A 20909-nucleotide genomic window follows, 5' to 3' on the forward strand; every position below is an offset into this window, starting at 1 on the left:
TGGAATGTGTGAGAGACAGGTTGAAGATTCAGCCCAGGCTTGAAAAGCTGCCGATTTCTCTGTAAAGCATTTTACCCATTCCCCTAATAAAGTACTGATCCAGCGGTATTTTTAGTTATTTGAATAGATGTCTGCTTTCCATGAGACCGTGAGCTTCTCAGGGACAGAACTAATTCTTGTTCAGCCCTGTAACCCTGGTACCTAGCACAGTAACAGCCACTCAACAAAATGCTGAATGGGTATTTATCAGAGGGCTCATATTTGTTTTCATTACTTTGCTAAAAAAAATACTAACTGCCTCAGGGTTGTTGTTGTTGTTTTGTTTTAAATATGCAGCCGAGTTTCACTGGCTTAATATGGATACATGTATTTTGGAGGAAAAGTCAGAATTCGTTAAAGGGAATCTCTAACTTGCAAAAAAAAAAAAAAAAAAAAAAGCGGACAACGCTGCCTGCCTCTCTCTGCTACCCCCTGGTGGCAGCACAGGAGTATTGCTAACGGGTGTGTACAAAGTGAGAAAGGTAACCAGGAACAGGCCATTGCAACTGTCTGAAAGATAAGATGTTTCTTCACAAGTAACTGTCTGTCCCCCCTTCCCCCCCCGCCGTCGACCCCCAGTCTAGGCCGCTAGCCAATTCCTGCTGGGCAGAACACGATCGCGTATTCCACGGTTCTGTCTTAGCTCTGTTGTTAATTGGCCAGGCATTTGGAGTTTCTGAACTTCCGACTTACTACAATTTAACTGTAACGGGAGGGATAACTCTTCACATAGATGTCTCCGACTTTCATCGGCCATGAAGAGTGTGTCAGTGCTTGTTGAAGCTGATCTTGTGAGACCCCTGAGCCAGAGGGTGGTTCTTGTAAGAAACCTGACAGATTGGAAGGCAGTTCTGAATCTGAAATGATCATTTGTTTCAAAACTAGTCTGGCAGTAAAAATTCATAATGTAGCTGTAACTTTGAGACGACTATTTAAAATTAATGTTCCAATGAAGTATAATTATTAGTGGCGTAAAAAAGTGTAAAATTAATAAGAAGCAAAAACTTTTGTGGAATTAAATTTTGTCTGGTGACATATCTGCTTCCATGAAGAAGAGATTTTTTAAATTAAATTCCACAAACATTAAGCACCTCGTGCTCGCGTACGATGATAAGATTCCGTTCATGCCTTGGAGGGTACCCATTTGGGACCCCGCTATTAAGGGATTAAGTAAAAATCTTATTATTTATCCCTTCAGACCATGTGGGTTTAACTTTTCTGCTGGCAAGTTTGCGGACTGGAAAGCAAAAGTTCCTACTCTAACCACATGTCACTCGAATGAGGGGGCAATTTAACATCTTTAGCTAAAAGGATACAGGCTACCATAGGATTGCTCTGTGCCTTGGAGAGATGGGTCCTGCTCAGGGCTGTTTGCACGTGGCCTCGGACCCTCCTCACCCTCTTACTGCCTTTACACTACACTCATCCCTGGTCTAGCTCCAGGGTTCAGCCAAGGACATAAATTCAGAGGCTCACTCTCTGATGGTGAGAAAACACCAGAACTGTAATTCTTGACTTCAATGACCACAATGGTTTCTTTCTTTGGGTCAGTTTTGATTTCTGCAGAGACCGAGACTGTCACTCAAAATGGCACGTGGCCATCTCTTCACTGTACAGCACGCCATTCCATTCGGCCTCTAATTGCTGGCAAGCGAGAATGGGGTGGTGAGGTCAGGTGCTGGCTGGGCTTCAGGCAGCAGGAAAAATCTGGGATCATTTTAGTTGGGTTTTATGTTGCGCGTGTTGATCAGAACAGAGGTATGTTGTACTGGAGGAGGGAACCGTCCCGCAGGTCATCTGCAGGTATTAAATGAGGCAGGTCAGCGAGTTCGGAGGACAGTGTAGAGAGGCTGGTGCGGCATTGTGGAGAGAGGGACAAAATAGGGAGCAAGAAAAAAAGGAAATCATCTGAGTCTTGGAACTCCAGGAATCCACTGAGCCAAGCCAAAGGTTTGACCAGACAGAGTTCTGGGCAATGGCCAGATGGAGTATGAGCCACTCTGGGCTGCCGGTGGCAGGACCCCTCTCTGTGACGGTGATACCGTGAGGGGGCTTTCCCTTGAGAGGCATGGAGACACGTGCCGAGCTCGTGGATGGGAGAAGGAAGGATGGGAGAAGACTTGTGTGGGGAACGGTGAGGTCACAGGGGGCATGGATGTGGGTTGTGCATGCAAGAGCAAGATGGCACCAGTAGGCTCAGGACGTCCTGGTACATTTGTCACTACTGCTGAGCTCGACATGGATGGTGCATCCGCATGGCCCCATCTGCCCTGCAATCCAGCCATTGCTGCCGGGAGCAAACCTTACAGGGAGCAGAGGAGCGCCGTCCACGGGCTGCTGCCATTTGTCCAGGAGAAGAGCAAGGGGCTAGGAGTACGAGAGAGGGGCGGGCTGGGGGAAAATACCGCTCTGCTCTTGTTTTACTTCCAAGGCACCTCTTCCGTAGCTCTTGGACTGGAGAAACCGGGCTCCTTCTCAGGGTAAAGAAGAGGATGCGCGTGTCATTGCAGGCATCCGAGCCGCAGATACCGTGTGTGTGTGTGTGTGTGTGTGTGTGTGTGTGTCCACAAGGCGAAGGAGGAAGACTGTATTAAGAACATTAAACAAAATCATATGAAAATCTAGAGAAAAAGATTCTTCCGTTTCAGATACATAAATCCACGTTCTTTAAGCTACTAAGTAAGGCAGTAACAGCCTTGCCCATCCAGGATGCGATGATGTAAAAACCACTCTTACACCTTTTCTAATAGCCAGATACACCTCGTTTGACAATATATTCTTCACACTTGAAGAGCATCTCCTTGTGTGCTGGCTAGGATCCCGGGGCAGGTGACGCGAAGTGTCCGTGCGCGGGGACAGCTAGGCCAAGCAGAGCTGGGACAAGAATGTGTCCCGAGTTGCTGTGCGGTCCCATGGGATAAGTGCCCCCCTGTGCCTTGCGGAATCAGGAACAGCTTCACAGAGGAGACACACCTGAGCTAGCTCAGGGAGTGTAAGCGGTTTAATGGCTCCACGCCAGAGGATATAGTAAGGGAGGCAGGTGTTTTAGCTCAGTGTGGATCACGCAGACTGGGGTTGGCTAGGGGAAAGATAACCTAGATCTTGGGAAATGGGGTCCCTCCATCATGCCTTGAATGACCCGTTGAATGACCCCTGGGGTACGTGGCATCTCTTCAGTGAATGCGGGGCTGTGCGACCAGCGTGAAGGGCGATCGGGCAACGGCAACTGCTTTCGTCCTTATCCTATTAAAGTCCAGAGGCGATGCCCGATGGTTTCTGGACACGGCGACATCTCACCCTACTCAAAAGGTGGGGCCAGGTCACTTACGGACAGGAGAAGGAAGAGAATCTTCTGCACATCGGCCATCCTTGATATAAAACCACAGGATGGCAATTTTTCTTCTTTTTATGACTTTCCCTCGTTTGGGCCTAGCACAAATGTGTCTGGGTCGTCTGGCAGGCCTCGTACCACCAACCCCATGGTGGAAACTTCATAATCACACATTTGGACCCTGGGTTTCTATGTCAACTGCATTTCATCTTGCTCACCTCTTTATTTTTTTTTTTTTAAAGATTTTATTTATTTATTTGACAGAGAGAGAGAAAGCCAGCGAGAGAGGGAACACAAGCAGGGGGAGTGGGAGAGGAAGAAACAGGCTCATAGCAGAAGAGCCTGATGTGGGGCTCGATCCCAGATCGCCGGGATCACGCCCTGAGCCGAAGGCAGACGCTTAACCGCTGTGCCACCCAGGCGCCCCATTGCTCACCTCTTTAATTCCAGGGATGGGTCCTGACTAAAATGTGTAATTAGCTTTCTGCCTCTGTTCAGACACATTCTACGGGCATTTCATTTTCCCTCCGAAAACTTAAAAAAAGAGGTTAGGCTAATGAATCTCCTTTCCACATTCTTTGCACATGTATTAAGCAAAAGCCCACTAATATCTGTACAGTGTCAGCTCCAGAAATTAGCGCTCCAGTTATCCATCATCGTGGAACTGGCTGGGGGTCCAGGCAGGAGACGCTCCAGCCCCCAAGAAGAACCAAACACCTCAATTCTATTCTCAAAATCCATGAAGCCAATGCTCTTGGGAGAAAGATAAAGGCTTTAGAGGAGGTTGTCAAAATTTCCCGGGTGCAAATTATGTCAGAGTTCCCGAATTTTGTACCCTCAGGTACATGTCTCTTGAAGAAAAGAAAAAAAAAAGTCCCCAAACCAATATTCTTAGTGTATCACAGTTTCCCAGCAGCAGGGCCTTCTTGGGATACAGCCTTCCCATTTCCGAGGCCACCTTCTCTCCAAGGACAGTGGTTTTAGGGTCACAGATAGGACTTCCTTACAAACGGGAGGTGATTACTATGCAGACATAGTTCCCAGTGGTCACGGACAGATCCTTGCACTGAGCTAGGCCACCTTGAAACTGAGAAACAGCATTAATTTCCAACCACGTGCCAGACGTTCGATAAGGGCCTTCTGGACACCACATTCCACACCTACCTTACCTGTGGGGTTTTCAAGGAAATAGGGCCCCGGATCCACCTCACAGTTCAGACTGATATTGATATTGACCCCTCTGCACACAGCCATGCTTTTTTGCTTTGAGCCTATCAAAACCCGGCTTTCTCTAAATTTCACCTGAGCTCCACCTACCCTTCTCCCAAATCCTGTAACTCTTCTGTTTGGAGAGACACCATTTGTTCCTTCTGGTGTGTGGTCCCCCTTCCTGTAGCTGGTGTGGCTGGGCTGCAGCCTCGTCCCTGGGGTCTTAGCTGATGGGGTTCGGAGAATGGGATGATACAGGGTGAAGATTTTACAGAGAGAACAGTGGGGAGCTGTGAGCGTTGGTGAGCACAAGAGCCAGCTAACACCTCAAGCCCTATGAGTGTGCTTTTTCTGGACTCTTAGATTGGAGAATGAGTTTTACCTGGTATTTGTGTGAGTCACCTCAACTTCTCGATCTTAAACTTGGCGAACACACTCTGTGGTTATTCACGAGCGTGTTCTGCAGGAGAGGGCTGACTCAGAGCAGGCCTGGGGTGCTCAAACTCTGCACACCCCAAGAAAGGCCTGTCTTCAAGGACGGGTCCTGAAGCAGGGCTGGAGACAACCTTTGAGCCCGTGGAATATTCTGCTGGTAGGAGTGTTTTCTATGTCTTGGACGACACTGTATCAGCTTGACAGATAGATTATGCCGGCAATGCGATCTGGCTGAATGCCTGTTTTTGTGGGTCCGAGGTCTTGGGCCATGTTCTATCTATCAGTTTGACTTCTGGGTGCTAAAGGCTGAGTAGCTAATGTGAGCCATGTGGGGGCTCCCTGCCTACGTGATTGAGCCACAGTAAGCCCCCTGGACCCCAAACCTCAAGATGCTTCTCTGGTTGGCAGTGCTTTGCTCTTGCTGTCACCCATCACAGCTGTGAGAATTCAGTGCACCCAGGTGCAACTCTCTTGGGATGGGACACCTGGAAGCGGGCCCCTGGTTTCTCCTGGACTTGGCCCCGCGTGCGTTTTCCCCTGATGATACCCATCTGTATCCTTTCACTGTAATAAGCTGTAACCACAAGCACAGCAGCTCTTCTGAGTCCTTCTTGTGGATCATCAAGCTTGAGGGTGGTCTGGGGACCCTCGACACAATATCACACCAATGAGCCACCTCCCAGTCAGGCTCAAGGAGGGGAAGGTGTGCCATGTCCCTCGAGCCCAGCCACCCATTCCTTGCCCGGGGGTCTGCAGAGACCCTCCTCGCCCACACTCGAGCTCACCTTTCCCACAGCTTGTGGAGCATTCTGTGGTCCCGAGCTGTTTCCAGTTGTGGTCCCGGCTCCGCCGTGGGGGCTGCGGTGCCACCGGCACCACACTGTCCGGTCGATGGGAAGAAAATCCATCTGGATGTCTGACTGGGAAGGTCTGTGCCGATTCTGAGGTGAACACTTCGGGCTCCCCACCGTGCATATCTTCCTTCTCCTCGGCCCCCTCTTTCTCTTCTCCCTCCTCCTGGCTCCTCCCGTCTGTTCCCAGCTGGCCGTTGAAGGGCTCCCCTAGGAAAGGCAGGTGCACACACAGAAGTAAGACTCGTCTGGACCCAGGGTCCTACTGAGGAGATCCCTTCGACATTAGAAATTACGTAGCATGAAGTGAAATAAGTCAAGCAGAGAAAGACAATTATCATATGATTTCTCTCATCTATGGAACATAAGAACTAGGATGATCAGTAGGGGAAGAAAGGGATAAAGAAAGGGGGGGTAATCAGAAGGGGGAATGAACCATGAGAGACTATGGACTCTGAGAAACAAACTGAGGGCTTCAGAGGGGAGGGGGGTGAGGGAATGGGATAGACCGGTGATGGGTAGTAAGGAGGGCACGTATTGCATGGTGCACTGGGTGTTATACGCAACTAATGAATCATCGAGCCTTACATCGGAAACCGGGGATGTACTGTATGGTGACTAACATAATATAATAAAAAATCATTAAAAAAAAAAAAAGAAATTACGTAGCATGAGGTCATTCCCAATTCACAGCACATGTATTTTAAACATGCAGATACCAATTTCCCTCATATTCAAAACATTGTTAAAAATGAATACGGAAAAGATGAATATCTCAGTAGGAAAATCAGGCAAGGGCCAGGAAGAGGCCAATCACATTAAAAGAAATACAAACAGCCCAAAGTCACATAAGAATGCTCAACTTCACTCGTAATTAAAGAACTACATGTGAAAACAAAAACCACCACCACAACTTTATTAGCCTCACGATAAAGATGAGAAAATCTGGAGACCCTTAAATCCCTAAACCCCTCAGTGAAGGTACAGGAAAACTGGGGAGGAGGAGCCTGCAGATGGACACAAATTCTTGGAGGGCAATTTGGCCATATCTACCCAAGTTTGTTTGTTTGATTGACTGATTTAAATTTTATTTTATTTAAATTCAATTAATTAACATATAAGGTATTATTAGTTTCAGAGGTAGAGGTCAGTGATTCATCAGGTGCATAGAGCACTCAGGGCTCATTACATCACGTGCCTTCCTTAATGTCCATCACTCAGTTACCTCATCCCCCTACCCGCCTCCCCTCCAGCAACCCTCTATCCAAGTTTTAAATGCACATACCCTTTGACCTAGTGATTCAGTTTCTAGGACATTTATTGTACAAATATTCCCATTCTTTTACCCAAAGCTGTATGTACAAGCATGGCTACTAAAGAGTGTTTTGAAATAGCCAAATAGTAGAGTGAACTTAAATGTCCACCAGGGTACTGGTTAAAATACATCGTACTAAAACCATGAATGGATGCTGTTATTTTTTTTCTTTTAAAGAATGAAGCAAAATATATGCTGTGACATGGAGATATGACTGATACGTAGTTCGATGAAAGAAAAAAGCATAGCAGAATTCATTTTGTATATACATCCACACAGGTGAGGCAGGACCCCTTACGAGAGATTAGATTTGTGTTCTGCCCTTTGTGTCTGTCCCTCATCTCCCAGGCCAAGTGGCCAAGCCCTTAGGTTTTCTGGACTCGGATTTTTGTAAGGAAGTAAAACCTGGGGGAAGTCAATGGCTCTTCCTTCTCACAGTGAAAGTCTGAGTTCTCAGTGAGGATAATAAGGCCCAGATACTGGGGCCAGCCAATGGGAAGGAGGAGGAAAGAGGAGGGAAAAGTGGAGAGCATTTTTTGAGAGGGAGGGAGAGAGAGAGTGAAAGAGAGATGTTTTCAAGGCAAAGAGAGGCCGAAGTCAGAGGGCCAGAGTTTCCTGAGCACCACCGACCTCACCTGTACCAGGCAGGGATCTTTACTCATACTGGGGGGATGTGGGGGGAGCCCCTGTATTGACTGAGATTGAGCTTTCTACAAGTGCCAAGGAAATCTGAAGTTGAGGCAAGATCTAAGTTAGACTCCTGGAAAAGACTGGCACGCAATGTTCCCTGTACACTTAGACTGCAGACAAAGGTTCAAATTGGTTATACGCATGTTTCTACATGCACAGGAACGGGCTGGGTGGAATCCCTCCAAATCATGAAGAGATGTTCTCTCTTGGAATGGGGTCGGGGGATGAGGTTGGGACATACTGTTCTTTCTTATTTTTTTTAAGTAGACTTTATTCTTTTTTACAGCAGTTTTAGGTACACAGCACAATTAAGTGGCAAGTACAGAGTTCCCATGCCTCTCCTGGCCCCACATAATGTACTACCCCCCCATCAAGGTCCCGCACCGGAACGGCACATCTCTTACCATCCACGAACCTGTGTTGACACATCATTATCCCCCAAAGCCCATAGTTTTCATTACGGCTCATTTTGGTGGTGTACATGCTATGGTCTTGACAAATGTAGAATGCCACGTATCCATCATTACAGTACCATCGAGAATAGTTTCACTGCCCTAAAAGTCCTCTCTGTCTGCCTCTCTCCCCCTCCTTAGCCCCTGGCAACCACTGATCTGTTTACTGTCTCCATAGTTCTGACTTTTCCACAGTATCATATACTTGGAATCATACAGCATGGTGACCTTTCAGATCGGCTTCTTCATTAATAATGCACATTTAAGTTTCCTCCATGTCTTTCCATGGCTAGGTAGCTCAGTTCTTTCTGTGCTGAATAATATTCCACTGGCTGGATGTACCTCAGTTTACCCATCCATTCACCGCACGAAGCGCATCTTGGATGCTTCCAAGTTCGGGCAATTATGGGGCACTTGCATCTTACTTTGTATATTTCTATTTTGATTGAATATTGCTCAAGCATATACTAGTTTGATACAAAACAAGGAGGCAAATTCCAGAGTTACTGTAGAATCCAGTTAAAACTTAAGGCTTTCCCCACCTTCCACCACTTACAACTCTTCATGGCTTAAAATATTAAATACGATGTACATCAGTGGAGTCAAGACGAGGCATACCGATGTAAGTGGGACTGAGATATTACCAGACAAAACATTTAAAATCTTTTGTACACCTTGCATGTGCCGGGCACTACGCTGGGATGGACCCCTGTATTCAATCTCCTCCACCGCCTGCCCCCTCCAGAAAAATACCTCTGAGTGTAGACTATTTTGTAGACTGGGAATGTGCTCAGAGAAGTTTCTGACTTGCCTGAGGGTGCACAGCAAGAAAGAGGCAGAGCTGGATTCGAGTTCATGGAGGGTAAAGCCTACGCCAGAATGCCCCTTTTACAACTGACTCCTTCTGGGCCTGCCCTGTGTCAGGTAGCCAATCCCATGCTACCCATTAGCTGAGACCCATCAGACTTGTTATCAGTCATCGTCACGCTGTAAGATTTCAAGTAGTTCGTCCAATTGTCCTTGTCCATCAGCATCAGATCTCAGGAACCTCAATATTCTGCCACCTGAGCTTCTTTTCTCAGACTCTGTATCATTCCTGCGAATGGTTTAAACGTCGTGTCGGGCTGAGTATGCTGACTTGCAGCTTAGACCACACGGGCAGCCCACGTGCCCGGCACACACCCTGCTGTCTCCAGGAGCCAGGTGGTTCCTCCCTGACCTGTGACAGTCAGATAACCCGGTTATGCATTTGGCAGGCCAGGCCTCACCTCGGTGCCCTCGCTTCCTGGGACAGATGTCAGACCAGGGAACCCTTGGTGGTATAACAGACAAGGGACTGAGGTCACCGTGGGACCTGGGCAGTAAGTCCATCTCTCTGAGCTTCTATTTCCTTATTTTTAAAATGAGGCTAATAACAGCACTTTCCTCTGAGCACTGTCGTGATGATTTGATGAGTTCATCTACGTGAAGGGCTCCGCAGTGTCCGGCACCCAGCAAGGACTCCGTGCGTCTGAGTGATATTATCATTGATATTTATGCAGACCTTCCTGTTCAAACGATGGGGAAAACAGTTTCCATTTGGGTGGTGGGTTCCATTATCATTTGGTAAAGAAATATCTGCGGGCCAGAGGGCTGCCTGCTGTATCTATCAGCAGAGCCCACAGCAAAGAGGTAGATGATTAGGCACGAACTCGTTATTCTTTTCTTATAAGTCAAAGTAGTGTCAATAGGAGCAAGAGGGGACCAAGAGAAAAGGCAGGAGGTGGACAGAATAATGACCCTCCGAAGGTGTCTGCATCCTAATCCCTGGAACCGTGAGTATGGTACCATATATGGCAAAAGGGACTTTGCAGATGTGATGAAGTTAAAGATCTGGGGGTGGAGAATCGTCCTGGGTTGTCTGGGTGGGCCCAGAGATGTGACGATGGAAGAAGGGGGTCGGAGCCTGAGATCTGAAGGTGCTGTTCAGCTAGAACAGAAGACGCAGGAAGAGGCCAAGAAGCAAGGAGAGCAGGAGGCCTCTTGAAGTGACAAGGGCAGGGCAACAGAACCTTCTAGAGCCTCCCAGGGGAGCATGGCCTGCCGATACCTTGATTCTAGCCCAGCAAAACCCATTTTGGACTGGTGACCTCCCAAACTGTAGGAGAGCAAATGTGTGTTGTTTTAAGCCACCACGTTTGACATAATTTATTATATGGCAGCTATAGGAAACTAATATCAGGTACCTCGAAGACACACTCAGGATGTTCACCTCATTTTTGAATCAAGTGAATGGGACGCTCTGTCAGCAAAGGCTCAGATAAATGCTGAGCCATCCTCTGATGTCAAGGGCGCATCCATGGGTTTTCTCTGTGATGACTGAGAGACACAAGGGAGATGCACAAGACGAGATAGAGGGCTTTAAAAAGAAATGAGGGGGGGTGTACTTGGCAGTAGAACAAGAGATTTTTACCTGGTCTCCTGTGAGGAGGCACCTGCGGGCTGATGGCGTTGGTCCCCATGATGACGTACTCATAGTGGACTCCAGGGTTGGGCTGCTGGTGTATCATCTGACAACACAGAGGTCAATGTCATTGCACCGGCACACACTCACACCCCCTTCCTGCTGGCCCAGGGTTCCCCGGTATACATGGCACTATCTATAGACGAGTGGGTTGATTCAGATCTCGTCGTATTAGTGAACCTGTGACAGATTAAAGGCAAGCTCTTCCCAGATGGTATTTTGTTATTTGCTTTTGAAGCATGAAGAACTTAGAAGAAAACTAGTCTGAAAGTCAAGATTTTGCACATTCCAAATAGGAACATGGGAGCAATGGCAGCAGAGCCTTTCTGTTGGGCTCTCAACCGTCTCACGCCATGGTTTAGATTTTGCTCAGTGCTCTCCAAGTGGCCATGTGTATGCTCCAGGGGAACGCATTTGAACACTAGGTGGCGAGATAGAGTCACGCAAAGAAGAGCCAGCCCTCTTGGGCAGAGCCCGCCTGTGATAGTTTAGGTTCCTTCAAAGAACCTTTCCTGGCCAGTAGGCTGGCTCAGGAAAGGTCTGCCCCACCCTCTCCCTCGTCCACTTTCTGGGTCTCATCCCCTCTCATCCATGGAAAGTTCCAGAACCACAAAGAGATGGGGTCAGGACAACCAGTGTCAGGGAACTAAGTCTCCCTGGTTCCTATTCTCTCAGGAACCAATGACAAAAGCAGGATATCAAGCAGGAAGCTGCGGAAGTCTGCAGAAGTCAGGAATTAAACATCGTCTGGGACAGAAAACACAACATAAGTCAGCACGGCTTTGCAGAATAAATCCCTCCCTATTGGCTTCAGAACACACCGTCCTTTGTGCCCATGGCCTTCCTGGTGGGAAGCAGGGTGCTGGGTTAAACGGAGAGCAGAACGGGAATCTACAGTGTAAATAAGAGCCAGGCAAGGAGACGCCGTCCCGTTCTGATATTTCTGTCTCTACTGCTTTCTAAAGGGGCTCTCCTGTTGACCAGTAGTAGAACCTAGAGCAAGTCCCATGGCCTCACAGTTTTTGATTTCCTCCCCTGGAGGAGGAGCTTAGAATCACGGCTGTCTCTTAGGTCCTTTAAAGCCACAAGCATCTCCCAGTCACCCCTGCAAGGTGGGTCCTGTTGGTTCACGAGAGTGTCCATTCTGTCCGCCATCATCCCTTACCTGCTCTCTGGATGGGAAATGGGGCCTACATTGCACAAATCACCTGAGGGAAGGCACACATGAGAACCACTGAGGGATGCAGGGGTGTGGCCTCCGGTTCCCACTCTTTACCCCTAATTCCCTCGCTTCTCTTTTCTCATATGCTGACAGTGGGTCTGAGGCCGGAAACCCTCCTCGCTTCTCCTACACCTCTTCTGCAGAGCATTCTGCCGGGGCAAGCCTTGTCTTGTTTATGAAATTATTGTTGGCCCCCCACAGCCTAGACCACCCACAGTGGGCCCTTAACGACCGGGGTTTTTACCCCTGATGCCATTTGAAACTTACCCGGAGTCCAACAACCAACTGGACGGTCTTAAAAAATATCCAAAATTAACTGTAACAAGGCTCCTCTTGTAGTTTCTAGCCTACGAGCCACAAGGCCCAACGGGCATGAACACGTGACTATATAGCTGGAGAACTAATATTTATAAAATTCGAACACAGCAAACTAGCATGTAGATTCGCATGGCTCTGGGGAAGGTAAGAGAATGCAGACCCGTGGGTGAGCTCGTCTTTATCAAAACCTCATTTCGAGCTTTTTATTTCTTGTCACTTTTTTTTAATTTCCTGATCTTTTTAAGAAGACCGGATTTTAGTGATTTCTTTTAAAAATAAGGACCATTTAAAACGCTTGGGTGACTTCATAATTTAGTTTCTTGTAAAATAAATCCCAAATTGTGTCTTCTGCAAGGCAAGGAACTTATAGTAAACCTCTATACTGTTACTCCAAGCTTTACTGTATCATCTGGAGTACTCTGGAGCGCTCCTTTCTTCATTCGCTTTAATAGAATTTGAAGAGGGCTGGGAACTTGAGCGGCTTTGTCTTGCTTTAGGCATTTGCTTTCTTTTGCCATAAAAAAAAAAATGCCAAATTAGCATTAGGAGAAAAGTGCCTGGAGGGGAGCCAAGGCTCATGAAATCAAGGATATGTTTTGCCTCTGATTTGGTTCAACAAGTAAAAATGGTTTTAGGGGGTCAATAAACTCTCAGGGTAATAAGCATCTGGTAGAGTTTAAGGTTTCTAAGAGCTAGGTACATTCAGGGGTGAATGGCCAAGATGAACGCCAAGCACCCAGGCATCTCGAAAGGCTCAGCTCGAATGGTTTTATTGAGCACGGGCAATGATTTGTTGCTTATTTGTACTAAGTGTGGTCCTTGGAAGAAACAAGATGCAAAATTCCAACAGTCCAGAAACATCTAAACTCACATAGACGTCCAAGATCTCATTTGTGGGGCCTTCAGCCAAAAAGGATTCTCCGGCGGTGCTCGAAATCTCATTCGGACGCTTGTAGGTGAACATGGTCCCTCCGCCCTCGTATTTTCCTGGCCGGTCAATTGCCCAGTTGCCGTTGATGATGGAGCGGCCTGAACGACTTCGCAAAGCTGTCAAGAACAACGAGACAATTCCTCGAGTAAGCCCAGGGTGTGCACAAGAAAGTGAACGGGCCCCCCTCTCCCCCCAGTAGCTGGCTTATTCACTCATCAAAGTGTTTCCTGAGGATCCACTATGATGATCCACTATTTGCCAAGCACTGAGCTCGGCCCTGAGGGGGGCAAGGCATCTAGGGCACGACCACTTCTCCAACCCCTTCAATCCCTTCCACCACTTGGACTTAGTAGAGAAAGGAGGAGTGGGAGTGGTTAGGAGAGAAGGATGTGGAAATAGAAAGTAAGAGGAACAAGAGAAAAGGAGAGGAAGGGGACCTGTGGTATAGCCCATTATCTAGGTGAGAGGTTGCACCTGGGCAGCCCGGGAGCTGATTTTGGCCCAAGGATAAGCTTAGCTTGGCCTTCATGGTGTTTTGTTTTGTTTTCAAATAATTAAACCCAAACTCAGTTTGGGTTCTCTCACTTCTAGCTTGTCTTGTAAAACAAGAAGACATGTTAGCATTGGCTCGACATCCCATCACGGCAGCAACCAGCTGGAGATGAGGAACCCCCCCCTCCATTAGAGGGGATCTGTGGGCTCTGGTGTGCCCCAGCCCCACCGCTCCCCAGGACTCCCCAACACTGAGGCTAAGCTTCAGTTTACTGCCCATTCTTTTATGACTATGGATTATTTATTCCATCTATGATGAGGCTTGCATTGTTATTTGTCTCACAGAACAGGAATTTTCTTACAGTTCTTTCTACTTGTAGGTCTACTGAAAGCGACAAAGCTACAGATAGGTCAAGCGGGTCCCATGATTTTCTCCTACCTGATCACCTTCATTCATTTGTATGACCTTCCTGACTTCTGTGGGCTTTTGAGGCAGTGAGCCACGCTAGACGCTCCCACATGCACAGTCAAAACTGACCCTCGGGACACAAGCAGGTGCGTGTCCCCGTCTCTCAGCATGGTTCAGGGATGAGAGGGAACTTGTTCAAGTTTGTGAAGATGAGAAGTAACAGAGCTGTGTCTACACTTGGGAGGTAAGAAAGGAGAAGAGCGGCAAGGAACAAAGTGTTCAGTTAGTGAGAGAAGAAAGGACAGCAAGCGAGAGCTGACTTTCTTCCCTAGGCATCCGACATCTTGAAACCCCCAAGCCAGTGGCGGATTGGGTTTAAAAGACATCCAGGGGCGCCTGGGTGCCGCAGTCGTTAAGTGTCTTCCTTCGGCTCAGGGCGTGATCCCAGCGTTCTGGGATCGAGCCCCACATCAGGCTCCTCCGCCGTGAGCCTGCTTCTTCCTCTCCCACTCCCCCCGCTTGTGTTCCCTCTCTCGCTGGCTCTCTCTCTGTCAAATAAATCAATAAAATCTTAAAAAATAAATCAATAAAAGACATCCAGTGTAAAGTGTCATATACATAGTGGGCCTGTGATGGTCACTGGCTCTTGGCAACTTCGCTTGCACAGAGTTACTAAATTTAATTTAGTACAATGTATTATGGAAAAATTTATATATAAACCAAAGCAGTGAGAATAGTATAATAAACCTCTGTGTCTATATCACCCAGCTTCAATAATTATCAACTCATGGCTTATCCTGTTTCACTCTGCAAATCCCAGACCCCATTTGTCCTTACATTTTTCAGGAGGTGTCTCTAAAATATAAGGACTCTTTGTTTCTTAAACCCACTTTCAGCAGCATTTCTACAGTGGGTCTCCGGAGGCCGGTGGAGTCAGAGTTGCTCCACGGGGTGGAGGAGCTTCCTATTAAGAGCAGGGGACCCCGCTGACTCCATCCCTGGCTGGCTGGTTGCCATGGCCACTGGGAGACCACAGCTGTGGAGCACGGAATACCGAATTATAAAATCGCTTCAGTTTACTGAGTGGCGAAGGTGGTCAAGAGTAGAGACTGAGGAAGAATGGGTTTGGGGCCGTTTTCTCTCAAAAATCACACTTGAGAGTGGTCCGTACGGTCTCTCCAATTCCTCACTTCCCATTCATTTCTCAACCAGCTCCAACCTGCCCTCTGCTCCCATTATTCCATTGAAACAATTCAAATTAATGTCACCAAGCCATCCATGTTGCTAAATCTAACGGGCATTTTCCAGGCCTTCCCTTGCTAGACGTCTCAGCAGCATCTGGCACGGCTGACCACGCCACCCTAATGGAAACATTCTTGCTCTGGTTTCTGGGACACCACAGTCAGCCTGCTGTCCTCCTGCTCTCGGGCTGCTCGTCTGTTCTTTCTTTCCTGTGTCATCTTTCTCTACTCAGCTACTGAGTATTAGCGTTCCTTGAGGATGAAGAGCAGACCCGATTTGGGTGCTGTACTTTCTTGGGCAATTTCATCTGTGCCATGGCTTTAATTGCTGTATTCTGCTGGCTCCCGAATTTGTTTCCAATCCAGATTTCTCCTCTGGTCCTAGACTTCTTTATCTGATGGCTTACTTGACAGCTTCACTAAGATGCCTAAGACCGAACTCACCCCTGACTTCTTCCAGTGTCTCCTATGTCAGTAAGTGGTACTACCATTCACTTCATCAGAAATGGACGAATTATCCTGGACCCCTCCCCCTTCCTTATCCCCTATATCCAATCCAATCATCAAATTTTATTTGACCTCCTCCATATTTCTTGAACCCATCAACTTCTCTCCACATTCACGACCATAATCCAGGGCAAGACAACCACCAGATCTCATCTGGACTAACTCGAAAACCTTCTAACTGATCTACCTATTTCCCTTCTTTTCAGCCCGAGTAATCTCTCTGGAACGCAGGTTTGGCCATCAGCTGTGGCTCAACACCCTTCAATGGCTTTCTATTTCTGTAGAAGAAACCCCCAATCCGTAATGGGTTGGGGGCCGGGGTGATGTGATGGAGCCTCATGACACACCACATGTTTTTCCTCTCTGTGCTCTGCTCCCTGGCCGCTTTTAGCTCATCTGATAGACCACGTTCCCTCCACCACCCGTTCTTTCTTCCAGACATGTTTCTCGGAACCTCGAATCATATTTGTCCTTTAGATGTCAGCTCCTTAGGGGAGTCTTCCCCAACCCCCAGTTAGGCCTGTTTCTTCTTTCACGTGCTCTAAGAGATGCAAAAGCCTCTCCTCCAAGGCACTTAACTCTGTCTGCACATGTCCTTCCAGAGCATGACTGGACTAATGTTTGTCTCCCAGGGCACTGCAAGCTCCAAAAGGTGTTTCCTCACTGTTATAGGTCTAGAGACCAGTGCAGTGCTTACCATATAGTAGGAATTCATATGCGCTGAACACAAAAATACATAGCCGAAAAAGACACCGGCTGAAAAGAAAAGTCGGCAAAGAATGGCAAACAGGCAATTCAAAGAGAACCAGGTACAAATACTCCGTAAGCAAATGGAAAGATGTTCTGCCTTACTTGTAATTTAAGAAATGCAAATCAGAACTGCAATGGGGTCTTCTCGACCCACCAGACTGACAAATGTTTGAAAATATTTAATATTGCCAGAATTGGCAGGTGTGTGAGTAAGCAAGCATCCATAACATTGTCGGTGGGAAGGCAAACCAATTCAACCACAGCGGAGGGCAATTTGGTTATATTGCTAAAACTTTAAGTGCCTATACACTTGACCCAAGAATTGTACTTGTAGGAAACTACTTTGACGGATATACTTTTGTAAGTATACAAAAGTGTTTGTAACAAGGATATTCCCTGCAGATCTTTTTAAATAGAGAAAACGCCCAGACAACCTAAATACCCCACCGTAGAGGATTACTTCCATTATCGGTCATACTGAAAGCCCATGGGTGGGACCCATGTGGCCCCCAAAACAGTGAGGTAGGTCTGTGTGTGGCGGGATGGGAAAAACTCCGTGATAAGTTTTTAAATGAAACAAAAATGCAGAACAGCGTGTTTGGTATGAGATCATTTGTGTATACTTTTAAGTAAGACCATGTACGCCCATGCATTAAACTTTTCAGAGAAAGTCGTAAAACTGCTAACATTTGGGGACAGGAAGTAGAGTTTAGGTTGGGATGGGAGATGAGAAGGGAAACATTTATTTCACGTTTTATATCTCTTTATTGCCATTTAAAACTTGTTTTTACCATACGCATATATCACCTTTTTTAAAGCTTGAATCTTTTTTAGTTAACATAAAGGACACAGTACAAGCAGAAATACTCCCGAGGGATATACGTATTTTCCCTTTCTTTATTTGTTCTTCTTAAAATCCCATTCAGAGCACCCAAACCTCAGAACTAAGGTAGGTTCTGGCTAACATTTTATTGCTCTTAATGGCAATCTTGTAGAAGAGGTTGTTATTTGGAAAGCAAAAAAATCCATTAAAAGACCATTTGAAATACTGCACAGGAGAGAACTGCATGGGCTTCCCAGGAAATAAAACACGGGAACCCCGAATCTTTTTATCGTCTCCTACTGTTGCCCAAACACCCGCTCTCGGGGTTTCGATGAATCTTTCACCATATAATAGCAAAGTGTAAAAAAAAGCCGTATGAGATTATTAGCAGACTCGGGCCTGGTTCCATATGCCCACAGGTTAGCTTCTGGAATAGGTCCCGCATTAGCCCCCACCTGGGCTTGCATAGTGAAAGCAGCTGTACCTACGATTTATGTGCCTGTGAGCAGTTCCAGGGCTATGTAGTGGTGTCCAGAACTACCCCACAAAAAGGTGCAGGTGACTCACAGCTCTTGCTAGTGGGTGTGTTCATGGAAGGTCAAGCTTTGGCGACGCTTGTCACAGCTACGTCAGTATGACGAAATCTCCACTCTCGCCTGACGTGTGGATTTTATTCGTTCTAGCTGTCAACGCTGGGCACTTGTATTTGGCCTAACCTATCTGCAGCAACAATGCCCTTCTCCTAGACTCATATAGGAATCGCTTACTCATCCAAGCCCTGCTTTTCAGACACTTTATTCCACAATCTTAATGCCCACTGTTGCTGACCCAACCCCTGGTTCCTGCATCCAAACAAAAAAGATGGTTTCTATACAGCCAACAGATCACTGTGATCTAGACATCTGTTTTTTCTTTTTTTAAAAAAAGATTTTATTTATTTATTTGACAGAGAGAGAGAGCGCACACAAGGAGGGAGAGCAGCAGGCAGAGCGAGAGGAGGAAGCAGGCTCCCCACTGAGCAAGGAGCCCGATGCAGCACTCTATCCCAGGGTCCCGGGATCATGACCTGAGCCGAAGGCAGATGCTTAACCGACCAAGCCATCCAGGTGTCCCTGTTTTTTCCTTTGGAAAATGAAAATTGAGCTCCTCCCATTAACAAAATTCCAAGTTTCAGCAGTTCTGAGAAGCTATCTGGGAAGTAGCATAACGAGCTCGAAGGCGAAGGGGTCAGACAGACTCACTGGCTGCCACCACAAGGCCAGCTGGAGGGTTGCAGCCCTGCCATTTTTGCTCCGTCTACTATGAGCTTTCACGGAAGCTCACACGTGGGCACAAACCCAAGTGAGTCTCAGAATATGTCAGCTAATGTGGATATCGTGAAAATGAGACACACCTATTCACGCCATATGACCAGCTTGGAGGGGTCTGTCAGTTACATTCTTATCGTTGCCTTCCTTCTATTATAAATCTGGCAACCAATCATAATAATAGAGCAGTACTGTGACTGTGTCACCAACAGAAATCGCATATGTATTCATAGGACATTACAGCTGCTATAGGTATTTTGGAATATTTTTTGAAGATTTTATTTATTTATTTCAGAGAGTGAGAGAGTGCAAGCATGAGTAGGGGTAGGGAGGTGGGGGAGAGAGGAAGAAGCAGGCTCCCCGCTGAACGGGGAGCCTGACACAGGGCTTGATCCCAGGACCCTGGGATCATGACCTGAGCCAAAGGCAGACGCTTAACCGACTTAGCCACCCAGGCGCTCTGGTGTTTTGAAATGTTATTGAAAAACTCATCACTATCTTGAAATGGCAGTCATTATTAGACCCTCCATGAGATCTCCTATTTTAATGTTAAAGAAGCACATGCTACCAAAAATTACAAAGAAGCAAATTTGTTTTCTAAAAATATGGTGATAATCATATTTCAATATAATCGGTTTCCTTTGTACTCTTCTGCATCATATTTTACCCAGGGGGAGCCCGTGACACAAAAAAGCGAAGCACTTCTGGTCTAATGATTTATGGTTTTCAAAGCAGAAATGAACTCACATACCACAACAGCCAGTCACGTAAGGCAAGCAGGACACATATTACCTTAATTATACAGGTGAGGAAACAGGCTCGGAGAGATTAAGTTGCTTGCTCGAGCTCACAGATTGTTAGTAGTTTAGGACTTGAACTTTGATGCTCTAATTTCATCTTCTTCCTGTTACACCAGTAGTTCTCAGACAGTGGGTCCTCGGACCAGTGGAAACCCATCCCCTGGAAGCTGGTTAGAGGTACAGGGTTGGGCTGGCTCAGAGACTCGGGCGTGGGGTCCAGCATCCGGGGTTAACAAGGCCTCCAGGGGTTATGGTGCATTTCAAGTTGGAAAACCACTCTTATTTTATTATATTTTAATTTTTGTTATAACCATCTTATTTTCGAGTCCTGATCAAGGGAGGAATGGTCTCACTTCTCAGATCTGGCTTTGCCTGGACAATGGAACAGACCCCGAGGGCGGAGAAGACAAAGGGTCTGTTCTGGGGGTTGTGGCTTTCATTCCATCCTACCACTGAAGCTCTCACCACCTGCCCGCCCTCCCGGTCTGTGGGCATTTAGGATTCCCAGAGTCAACATTCCTAGGGATTTCGTGACCAGTAGTCAGTCCTAGAGGGCGCCTGGAATCGTGTGACTTTATACACGAGGCAGACCCCATTAAGGGTTTGGATGGCGACTGAGCCTGGGTGAGGGCGGGGTGTAAAAGAGAGCCCAATGCAGCTCAACGATAAATGACCTCAAGAACCGGGTAAGCACACCTACTGCAGTCTTAAATCCGAGGATGCACACTTCTCCCCATTCTCACATGACGGACGCGGCACGTGTCTTAGGACAGAAAAGCAATAGTCGTCAGGCAGATGACTAAGTTCTGAGGTCGTTGTCACTCCCTGAACACATGTGAGATTCATTTGAGTAAATCATTTCAGTTGAACGAATTTCTAGTACCCCAATTTGTAGCTGTATTAATTTTTTAAAGATTTATTTATTTATTTATGAGTGAGAGAGAGAGGCAGCATGTGAGAAGGGAGAGGGGCAGAGGGAGAGAGAGAATATCGAGCCGACTCCCCAGAGAGGGCAGAGCCCCAACACGGGGCTCGATCTCATGACCCTGAAATCCTGACCTGAGCTGAAACCAAGAGTTGGTTGCTCAACTGACTGAGTCACCCAGGCACAGGTCTGTATTAATTTTTTTAAAAAATTAGGATATAGTACATATAGCAAAGTATTTGAATTATAAGTGTATAAACTAATGATTTTTTAAAAAGATTTTTTATTTATGGGGGTGCCTGGGTGGCTCAGTTGGTTAAGCGCCTGCCTTCGGCTCAGGTCATGATCTCAGGGTCCTG

The 20909-nt window shown here is 47.0% G+C and overlaps 1 protein-coding gene across 2 annotated transcripts in view; it reads right to left on the bottom strand.

The window, feature by feature from the left end:
- Positions 1-20909, bottom strand: part of THSD4 (thrombospondin type 1 domain containing 4) — a 546279-nt gene that overhangs the window by 28121 nt on the left and 497249 nt on the right. For both annotated transcript variants that reach the window (XM_087856815.1, XM_045795292.2), the window contains 3 exons: positions 13237-13412; positions 10775-10871; positions 5800-6075 (listed from right to left, as the gene is read on the bottom strand). In XM_087856815.1, coding sequence (XP_087712941.1) covers positions 5800-6075; positions 10775-10871; positions 13237-13412 — 549 coding nt within the window. The remainder of the gene's footprint in view (positions 1-5799; positions 6076-10774; positions 10872-13236; positions 13413-20909) is intronic.

Source organism: Ursus americanus, chromosome 28 (assembly GCF_024610735.1).
Source record: "Ursus americanus isolate L20-20 chromosome 28, mUrsAme1.1.p, whole genome shotgun sequence".
Lineage (NCBI taxonomy): Eukaryota > Metazoa > Chordata > Mammalia > Carnivora > Ursidae > Ursus > Ursus americanus.